The sequence below is a fragment of the Pygoscelis adeliae genome, unplaced genomic scaffold (genome assembly GCF_000699105.1).
Source record: "Pygoscelis adeliae isolate BGI_AS28 unplaced genomic scaffold, ASM69910v1 Scaffold25, whole genome shotgun sequence".
NCBI classification, from domain to species: domain Eukaryota; kingdom Metazoa; phylum Chordata; class Aves; order Sphenisciformes; family Spheniscidae; genus Pygoscelis; species Pygoscelis adeliae.
The window spans coordinates 1,535,289-1,546,098 of record NW_008824808.1 but is presented as its reverse complement, the minus strand read 5'-3'; the positions used below and the strand labels follow the sequence as shown (position 1 = coordinate 1,546,098).

The 10,810-nt window shown below is 39.3% G+C and overlaps 1 protein-coding gene across 1 annotated transcript in view; it reads right to left on the bottom strand.

The window, feature by feature from the left end:
* Positions 1 to 10,810, bottom strand: part of OSBPL10 (oxysterol binding protein-like 10) — a 122,072-nt gene that overhangs the window by 11,686 nt on the left and 99,576 nt on the right. The window contains exons 8-9 of the mRNA XM_009324210.1: positions 8,866 to 9,012; positions 1,568 to 2,051 (exon numbers count right to left, since the gene is read on the bottom strand). Coding sequence (XP_009322485.1) covers positions 1,568 to 2,051; positions 8,866 to 9,012 — 631 coding nt within the window. The remainder of the gene's footprint in view (positions 1 to 1,567; positions 2,052 to 8,865; positions 9,013 to 10,810) is intronic.

Below are 10,810 nucleotides of genomic sequence, written 5' to 3'. Positions count from 1 at the left end.
GGGAGAACTTATTCTCACAAACACATATTAAACAATCCATGGGGTAGGGAAGTGGTTAATTCCTAGACCCTTTCTCTCTCAAAACTGGGACACATGAGGACTTTAAAGTCTTAAATAATCCCCATAGTAGACACCCCCAATCCCAGGTAACTGTGTGCGCTAGCAGCAAGAAAAATAAATTCCCCTACTCCTACATAATCTTAAGTGACTTTGCGTTTAATTTTATTTCCATTGAATAGCTCCCCTCACTGACAGAAACTGTACTAGAAACTAATATGTACCGGAAAAATGCAGCAAGTGAAACCAATGACTCAGGCTGGCAGTAGTATAGTCAGGAGACAGACAGAAGGACCGATTTCCCTTCTGACACTCCCTTCCCAACTTCCTTACTCCGTATTAAAAGCAAAATACCTAAATCATAGGAAGAAGGAAACAGCCGCGCTGTTAGCCGTGCTGTTATAGACTTGAACTATCACAACAATATCAAATCCAGCAATAAGGAAGTTTCATGGCTCTTCTTCAAAAAAGGAAATATATTGCCATTGGGAATGAAGCTACTGTAGCCCTTTCTTCTGTTCGAGTTTGTTCTTTAGTTCTAGCTAGTAGAAATAGCAGAACCTATCCGTATGTTTTCACCATAATTGTTTTGCTGTTATTAATAAGCAAAACCAAATCACTACATTTCCCACTCTACGTTTTTACTACTTTAATATCATAGTATTTAACATAATGATGACAAAGAGCAGCATTTACTGTAAGTTGTCCTTGTGCTTCTGAGACCACAGTCTGAAAACTAGTTAAGACCAAACACTAAAAACCATACCCAGGCAATTACCCTCAAATGGCAAAAGGGACTGACTAAATTGCTTAGAAACATTAAATCAATACATTAGCAGTCAGTAACGATACTGGTACAGGTGTGTTTATCAGTTCAGATCATCCATTAAGGATCTGTTATGATTCCCTGTATTCTGAATTCATGCTGAGCAATGACTTATCACAAAGCAGACCGTATATGTATGATACAGCAAATCACGATTTATGCCTTGACTACATGACTTGCTATAAAGCTTGAGATAACGCACTTAACTTTACAAACACTACAGACACCATGATTCTTTGCAGAAAGTATGAAAAAAGAATGTTAGGCTTAAGTAAAAATGTGTTTGTTCCTATTGTTTTGCTCCAGTTGTGAAACTGTCCCATACCGAATCGCCTATTACTTTAAAAGTGAGCAAGACAAATAAAAATGTTCTTACAGAATGTACTGTCAGTAGCCATTTGCTACTACAATTTAACATATGACTGTACTTCAGATATAATTAACAGACTCACACAAATATAAGCACACATTTTTACACGTAATGTGTCTCTCACATTCTGTCTGGACAGAAAAAAGTTACACGAACCCTACAGTTTTAATTCCAAACTTCACAAAAGCAAATAGCCACAAGGTTCAAATGAAAGGTCAGAGGGTCAGAGGGAGAGCAAGCAGGAAAATATCTGGATTTCTGTTGCGTTGACACCCACGACATAGCTCAAAACAAGATAAAAGCACATTTCTTACCTTCACCTACCATAGAAACACCTATTGACATGCCCATAAACTTGCTCTTGGTCCACACATGAGCGTTCACGCACATTTTCTTCTCTTTGCACTCACAGTAAAAGCAAGATACCGGTGGATGATGGGACACTTGTTCAGCTACAAACCTCAGCTTGTAGCACGTGGACTGATCCTGGCCAAACTCCTTGGTTGGGTCCTTAGAAACCGTGGAGGCACCGTTAGTTCTGAACGCTTTCACTTTATCTTTAGGCACATCCCACGAGCAATGAAACGTTTCACCAATTATAGGGTTATAGGGCTTCTTGGCAACCGCTCCCTTTCGGCCTTCGTGAAAAGCTGTTAGATAATACTCCACAAAGCAGATAATTCTTTCCTCGGGAGTGGCTCCAGCTGCAATTGACAAAAACAGGTCTGGATGGGCCATGAAATTTGCATACATCTCCAGCAGGGATCTTTTCTCCAAAATAAATGTTGGAAGCACTACCTGTATGCAAAGCAGACAAAGGCAGATATGATTTCCCCATGATCATACTACCATGGGAGAAGGGGGGGAGAACAGTTAAGACAGCTGCAATTCTGGCCCTGCCAAGTTTCGGGACAGCGTATTTTCCTCCCCTGCCACAGCAATTTCATTTTCTTTGCAGTGTAAATAACGAGCGAAGGAAAAAGCAGCGGCCTTGATAGCCATGCAGGCTGCTTCCTATTTCATTACGATTCTCAACAGCAGCTCACACAACAGGGATGGGCTGTTCCACTCACGTGGAAATTTGCCTTTTCCTCTCCTCTCAGTTAACAAACGAACCATTGTTCTCCTTGTTTACAGCACATAAAAACATACTTTGATGTCAATTAATTTACATCCAACATCAACAAACCCAACTAATCATAACCCTCCAAAAAGGGCGGGGCACACCCTCCCAAACCACTAGAAGGTGAGTATTTTATATAAACACACACATCACCAACCTGTAAGTGGTGGATAGTGCAAGGGGTACACATCTACACAATCTGTCAAACAACTGGGCTCCCAATTTCACTCCTGGGCCCTTGACCACCCAACTGCATACATATTAGGTCCCTTGCAGCCTCTAACAAACCGAACCAACTAGATCCAACCAAAACCCAATCGAGGGTGTGTTTCCAAGGATAAAACCATGCCAAGGACTCCTCCCAAGAGGCAGGAAACCACCCCAGGTTTGACTCCCTCTGCCCTACACTATCATCGTATGTGTCATGCCCCTCCCACCTTCCAAGTCAAATCCCTTGCCACCGCTAGGCTCTCCTGTCACCTCTAGGCACACAGCATGTCCCCTCAGTCTGAGATCGTACCATACTAACTGTGGTGGGCCCCTGCATGCCTTCAGCTTATTTTCAGACAAGTTGAAACAAACAAAAACTGCACAAGCTGTTACATTAATATCCTGGGACTACAGATGCTCCAGGGGCCCAGAAAAAAATCTGGGACTGAGCACTAGGCAGCCTGCGCTGGAGGGAGCCAGCCCTGAGTGATTTGGATGCAGTCTCGAGTGGCTCATCTAACAGCGCAGATGTTGCCGAAGTCACCCACTTACGAATAACACTTTGTTAAACGTTTTCAATGAAACATCCTGGAGTGCACTGCAAACAGACAAGGGCTACAGGACCTAAAAATAATTTATTTCTGTCCCTTCCTTCTCCCTCACCCTCAACACCTTGTGCAGGACCATCCTAGGGGAGCTCAGGTCAATCCTGCGTGACCAACAAGGAACTTCTGGCACTCACAAATTTGTCTAGAGTCAAAGTGGCTCAATGATGCCAGATGCAGACCAACAGCTGTCCCCTATTAAAGCAATTCTTCTGCTTTCCTCTTTAATTCTTCATTGCATTTACTTTTTCCCTTTCCCAAAAGCAAGGGTAATTTACAGCAGGCAGGGAGCCACCCTTCAAACATAAACACATTTGCTCTCCCCCCTGCTGCCCCAGGCTGTCCTAAGCAGGACCAAAGCACAGTTCAGTCCCTTTGGATCCCATGGATAATGAAATAGAAGCTGTCAAACTTTTATTCATCATTTAGTTCTTTCCAAAGAAAACTTGTAAACATGAAAAAAAATTCCAGGCACAAAGGCTCAAACGCAGTCTTAATACCTACACACTAAGTCAACCTACACAGTAAGTCAATGTACCACAACCGCAAAAAAAACAGATCGCCGTTCCATTTGGTAATGTACACGCTCATTTGCTCTCTCCTTCTGTTCTCTCTCCCTCTCCCTCTCTCTCTCCTCCCCCCCTCCCCCCCCCCCCCCCCCCCCCAATTTCTCTCTCTCCTTCTATTATTTACACACATATAGTCTTTCATAGGCTAATAATTTTTACAAGTTTAGATATAAGTCAAGCAAAGTTCCATCCGTAATATTCCTCTGACTCTACTCTGTAAGCCTTGAGGACTCTACATGGTCTCTGTTACCAACTCAATGAGGCCCCAAAAGATGCAGGGCCTTAATTTTACACTATGAGTGGCAAACTACTGAGTGTTAAAGACAAACTACAGTCTCCATGGTGGTGTGATAGCGAGGGGCTGAGGAGACTGGTTTTTAAAAGTGAAACCTAAAACTTTGGGAGGCAAAGTGGAAAGCCAGTAGATTTTCTTATGGTATTTTTAGCTTTTTAAACAATTCCGTCTTACCTGCAACATTCTCATTCTGACCAAATATTCATTATCCGATATAATCTCAAAAAAAATGCAATTCAGCACTACTGAACCTCAATACAGGATCACATTTTAATATAAATTGTACACTCAAAGACCAAGTTATCAAGGAGGAAACTGACAGCAAAACATAGGAAAAAAACCTACTCACTTGTGTCTCAAAATACTAGTAGTGACTATCATGAGTTCACTGCACAGATTTGAAAGGACAGGGAAACTCATTTGAATAAACAGCACTCGGCATCTTGTTATGTCCAAGTGGCTATCTCTAAAAAGAGTGACCTTTATTAGCACGAATGGAGGAGAAGGAAAGAAAACTTAAGATGGTGCAAATTTTATGGTACAACATATGGTACAACATTAAGACTGCTGCGGTTTCATCCTGTTGACTTGATCATCTAGCCCTCACACCTACTCTCTCAAGAACTAGCTGTGTGCTTTGCAGCTACATACTTAACACAGCTATGCCAACATAGCCACTGAACGAGACGTTACGAACAACTGGACACTTATTATTCAGTTTCAATAATCAATTTAAAAACTGAATAAAGCTTGAACTCCAGCTCAAATGATCTTGCTTTGAAAGCCCAACTAAAATGTAAACTACATCCTTAATTGTAGCAGGAAAGGATCCACTGCAAAACGTAGAACAATTGAACTGTTTCCTCAAAAGGAGGCAGAACTACATATGAAAAATATTTGAGTTTTTAAGCTTACACAACTCCAGTATTACAAAATATGCGTAGAAAACACTGCCTTTTACTAAATAATCTCATTGCCTGAAAGTTTCAATATGCAACACCACCACACACTAACATCACTAAAAATCACACCAGCCTTTTTTTTTTTTTTTTTAATTGGCCCTATCTTGATTTCTGCAGAAATAAGCAAAATAGAAATAAACAAATTTGGAAGTGTACAGCATTCTTCTTGCCAGCATTGGACTGTCATGCACTTGTGCTAGTACTCTAGCTTCCAAAGGAATGAGGTTTTCAAGTCTTCTGCAGACAAGCAGAATGCACTGTCCAGAAAAATACACTTAGGACCTATGTTCTTTATATTGGTTTTGGACTACAAAATTTTTTTTTTTTTTTGTATTCACATAAAAAGTCAAAACCACCTAATTTTCTCCCCTGAGAAAAAGCCAGCATGACAACCAAATGGACAAAAGAATCTCTCTAGAATAAATACCAAGTTGCCGAAGTCTGAAGCAAAAGATCTCCTGATTGCATTCTAAAATGTTACAATAATCTCTGTTCTTATTGTCTCTCAGGCTTCATGCGAAAAGGAAGCAGTTTAACACGCATTCTTCTCTTTTCATTGAGGTTCAAAAGAGGATATTGGTTCAAAGCTTGATCATAACCTCCTAGGTTTGAATTCACCTATACTTAAACTATAGGTGAATTCAACTATAGTTAATAAGATCTCAATTGATCTCAACTGAGAAAAGTAAGAGCATGACTTCTTAAGAACAGAGATATTTATCCCCCCTACTATTTACTGTGAGGCAAAACATGGGTGTCAGCACTATTCCCTACGTTTTTCAGAAATCTGACCAAGGTACCCATGCTGAGATGTCCTTCTCTTAGAGGTACAAAAGCTTTCCACTGTCATCTGTGTCACTGAGGGAATGAACCAGACTATTTTCATCCCACTTACATTTTAAAATTACAAGGTAAAAGTATATTGACAAGCAAATTAAAAACTTAAGACATCGTGAACATACTACAATGTTAATTTACAACAGTTTGATATTCTGCAGAATTACTGGCAGCCCTTTTACACAGAATGGCAGCCCTTTATTTTTAGCACATATTAACTGCATAGGGAAGGTAAGGGAATGCGGGGGAGTCATCATCCATCTGTACAAACTGTTAGCATTAATTTCAATCCATTAGATGCCATTTGCCAACACATTTATCAGGCTGACAGTGATTTTTGGCACTATTTTCATTTTTTAAAAGTCCAAAGAACAAACAATTTAGAAACTTATTTTTTCCCCAGCAATTCAAATCTTAAATGAGGTTTAAAAGTCCCAGCCCAGTTTGAGGCATTAGTTTTGTACCATGTTCTGTTGCTGTGAACTGCTCCCCCACCCAACTCTCTCTAGCAGCTATTGAAGTCTATTTGGCCATCACACAGCCTAGCCTGTTCTAGCAAATCCCCATGCAGATTTAATACTTCATTGCGGGTGTTTTCCCTCACAGTAGATTTTTACTGTTTAACTCCTCATTAAAAGGCATGGCAGCATGATATATTTCAAAAGTGAAGCACCTCTGCAACATTAAATGTGGCTATCATCACTGTGGGAAATTCATGTCAGCACAGGCAAGGCCAACAGTAACATAAGCAAGCACCCCGTAGGAAAAGGAAAAGATGCTGTTTCCTCTGATATGGTACATGAAGGTAATGATTATGCATCCGGAACCAAAAGGCACCAAGGGCTCAGAAGAGCTGTTTGTTCACGTGTGTATCATGTTACAATCCATAGCTCACAAAATGAACCAAGTAAACAACCCTAGGGAAGAAGGCACAGGAAAATGGAAACATTTAAAACATCCTCTGATATTAGCCTGTGCCACAACCACTTCCAGCAGAAGCTGACTAGCATCAAGGCTATCCGAAATCTGACTTTCAGAGGAATAATGAAAAATGAGAAGAGGTGCAGCCAACAAACCAAGCTTTATCGTCACACGTCTGTGGCCCTAAGGGCCTCGTGTCAGAAAGCAAAGCTAATAAAAAAAGCAGCCAGCTGTCTCGTAATCTTTTTTTTTTTCCTAATCCTCAAAATGGTTAGAAAAGTGATGTGCACATGTGGCATGTCTCATTAATACTCATCATGTGTGTATTCATGTATCACACAGACTAGAGATAGATCTAACCCTGCCATATGCCTGTTCCTCTTTTCAGACTGTGGGTATTATATACACACAATCATGAATGCTAATATTTTGCCATACTATAGATCTGATAATATTCATCACTATCCTCAAAAATTGTGCTCCAAGAACACTATGTAAGAAACAGGTTATCGTATCTATTTACCTTCCTACTTGTAAGTGTCTACACTTCTTTTATTTACATTGACTGTGTGTGTCTTTGGGTTTTTTGCCTCCTCTGCCGTAACAAAAAGATGATGCTGGAAATCAGGGAAGAAAAATCTTGTTCGTTACCAAAGACAAAATGTTCTGAAGACACAAAAACAACAGATAAGGAACCTTAGTCTAGTTTAAACATTATGGACTGAGACAGCCTTAGCAAACGAACATAGAAAAGAGGAAGAGCTATGAAAAATTGAGGAACGTAAGGAAAACAAAACCAAAAATGAACTGTACATAACCCCAGACATACTAAAAAGTGACAGGTATAAATTATTCACAAATGAAATGATGAAACTTTTGTTCTCTTTAGAACAAAATATTAATTTCTGTGCAGCTATTCAATAGCTACACTTAGCAACAGATCATGGGATTGCTCAGTCTTAAAAACTAAGTATTTTTAAATACTGTCAATTGTTTCAGAGGAAGCAGAAAATACTATATTGAGAAAGCCTTATTTTGTAAGAAAGTGATAGTAAAAATAGATTTTGATTAGTATGTAAGATCAAAAGGAAAGCAGACGAACTCTTCAGAATATCAAAATGCCCATGAGAAGAATCTCCCGCATAGCTACTTCATGCACAAGGGTCATTCTCTGGTCATTCCAAACTTTTTTTTATTTGTGGAGGAACTAAGTCAGAAAGAGCTCTTCTTACTTGTGGAAGTGGGTTATAGGGGTTTTATTTGCTTTTTTTTTTTTTTTAAGTAGAAAACCTTTGTGGAAGGAAAGAGTATTCCATATCTTTACAAAAATCCACTTGATTATTAAGTCCCATGAGAAGGTTTCCCTGGAATGTAGGACTGTTCTAAAAGAGGCATTCCCTGCTTCCAGACCATCTACCTCATTTCCAAAACTCTAAGGACTCATGGGAAATTTCTCAGACACCATAACTTCTCTGATCATATCAGTATGGATAAGCTCATAACAATACTGGTTCCAGGACCAGAAGGATGCACAGGTTAAACTGGTGAGCTGCTTAGCACAGACAAGAACAATGATACGTTGAAGACTGTAATTTCTTTACCATCATGTTTTTTTTGAAGCTGCCAAGTAATTAAATGGAATCCAATCCACAAAGCAGTAACTTGAGCAAATATCTCCTTCATCCATAAAACTGACATTATGGTTCCTCAAATGCCCAGTGCACCCTGACTTAACATACGCGTGGGATACATACACAACATACGGTTGCTTTGAAAGACTTATTAAGAAAAAATAAGGAAGAGTTTCAGAGGTTTTTTCTTCTTCTTTTCTCCTTCCCTTCCCCCCAACCCTGTCCCCCCATCCCTAAAATATCTGATGTGGTCGCTTCATGTGAAAGCCTGCCTAGCGGGAGACAGCACTCCATAGCTCTCTGGAACCACACCTTTATGAAGAGGCAAACTTCATTTTCCACCAGGGCAAAACACTCTCACAGGAATCCCATGCGTGAACATGCACACACACACACAGAAGGATGAGAAGAAGAAAAAAGAATGAACAATTAATTATAAAAGAGATACAACGTCCGTACCCTGGTAAGGTCCATGCCAAGTTTGAGCTGAGAGATGAGATGGAGAATTACACTACGTTGATCATCCATGACTCCTAAATCCTCCTCTTCATTATCTTCAGTATCTGTCATTTCATCTTCAACTAGGATCAACTCAGAAGCTGAATGCTGAAAGGAAAAGAAACATCACCATCTGGACAAAAAGATACAGTATGTTTTTTTCCACTATATGTTTAAAAATGGAGCTGTCTCAACGGAACCAAAGACAGCCTCTGTTAAAACCAAGAAAAGATACAAATTTAAAATAAAAAAAATCCAGCGATGGGTTCATAGAGCATTTCAATCCTATCCTCAGAACAAGAGTGGCAAGTATCAGATGCTAATTTACACATTATATCTTCTCATATTTATATTGCAGCGATGCCAGACAAAAATCACAGCATATTAAAGTAACAGATCTTCTATTTATTAAATAGAAGTACACAGCTGAAAATGAGTCTTCAAGAGTTTGTTTCATAAATCTCTCCAGCAAATATTCATACTTCACACCTAGATGTTGCATGACCTGATTTCACGCTATTTTTTCCCTTTCCTCTATCCAACTTCCAAGTTAGATATCTAAGAAAGTCAAGACTACTAACTGAAGGAGATAAAAAGACGACTGTAATTAAAGTACACAGCTTTGGAAAAAAAAAAACCAAACCAAAAACAACAAAGACATTATATTTTGGGGGGTAAGGCAATGCCATGAGTCTTTATGACATTTGCAACATTACAGTGCTTCACAGCACAATAATGCCAATACTGCCTGGTTTCAGACATACTAGCTAAAGATCAAGAGAGAGACATCACACCATCTCCTTTCAAGAGGAACTTTACAGCAGAAAGGGATAATGATTTGTGATACTTTATTTCCCCTCAGGGTTTACAATGTATTACTAACAATAATCCAAACAGGTGGTAGTTATTTTGTTCAGTCCATTGAAACCACTCTGCAAGCCTTTCAGATATATATTCAGGTAAGTTTTTTGTACTTCAAAAAAAAAGTTGGGTTATATAGCTGAAAAATTTACAGCCCAGCATTACATTATTCCCCAAGGTTTCCATGCTGTGAATGAGACAACACTACCTGCAAAAGTTAGCATTCCTTCATGCTAAATAGCATTTTTGCAAAAACAGCTGGTTCGTTACATAAAATGAGAAATTTTTCATCTCATTGTGAAAGTCTTTGCAACTGAAAAGTTTCATTAAAACCAGCTGATATTCAGAACTAGGTTTCAAAGAAATATTTCTGAATGATCACATTAGAGACCCCTCAGGTGAACAGCAGCTTGTGTAAGGAGAGTGTCTCTGAAATTTAGTTGCTACAGATGTTTCCAAGATTTTAATAAACTGTTTTCTCTTTTCCTCTTTTTTCTTTTTCTTTTTTTTTTTTTTTTAATTAAGTAAATGTTTAGGTAACTATTCCCAAAAGAATAGCTAGTGGTGAAATCCAAGGACATTTGAAAGACACTTTACAATTACTTTATTTAGAAAGTGGAATATGTACGTTACATAAAACAGAACCTGGTGAGCTGTAACCTCAACAGCTTGGAGCTTTTCAAAAGGACAAAACCACTTTCTTCTTCCCACTCAGAAAATAAAGGACAGAACGATAAGCCCTTTCCTCCCAAAATGAACAGCATTATTATCCAACTGACGCCTTACCGACAAGTTCAATTAACATAAAATTTGACAACCTCATACAACATTATCAGCTGGGGAGACATAAAGCACCAACGCCTGGCTCAGCTGTACAGGCTACAATTCATTTGGAGGGAGCGTAGAAAAAGCAGTATCAGAACTTACAGTAGATGCTTCCACAGGAGGTTTCCCTTTGATCCAGCTTGACCTCATTGAGAGCAACTGAGCTACCGAATAAGCACTGCTGCTTCCGTTACTGCCATGAACTGAGCTCGCTGCAAAC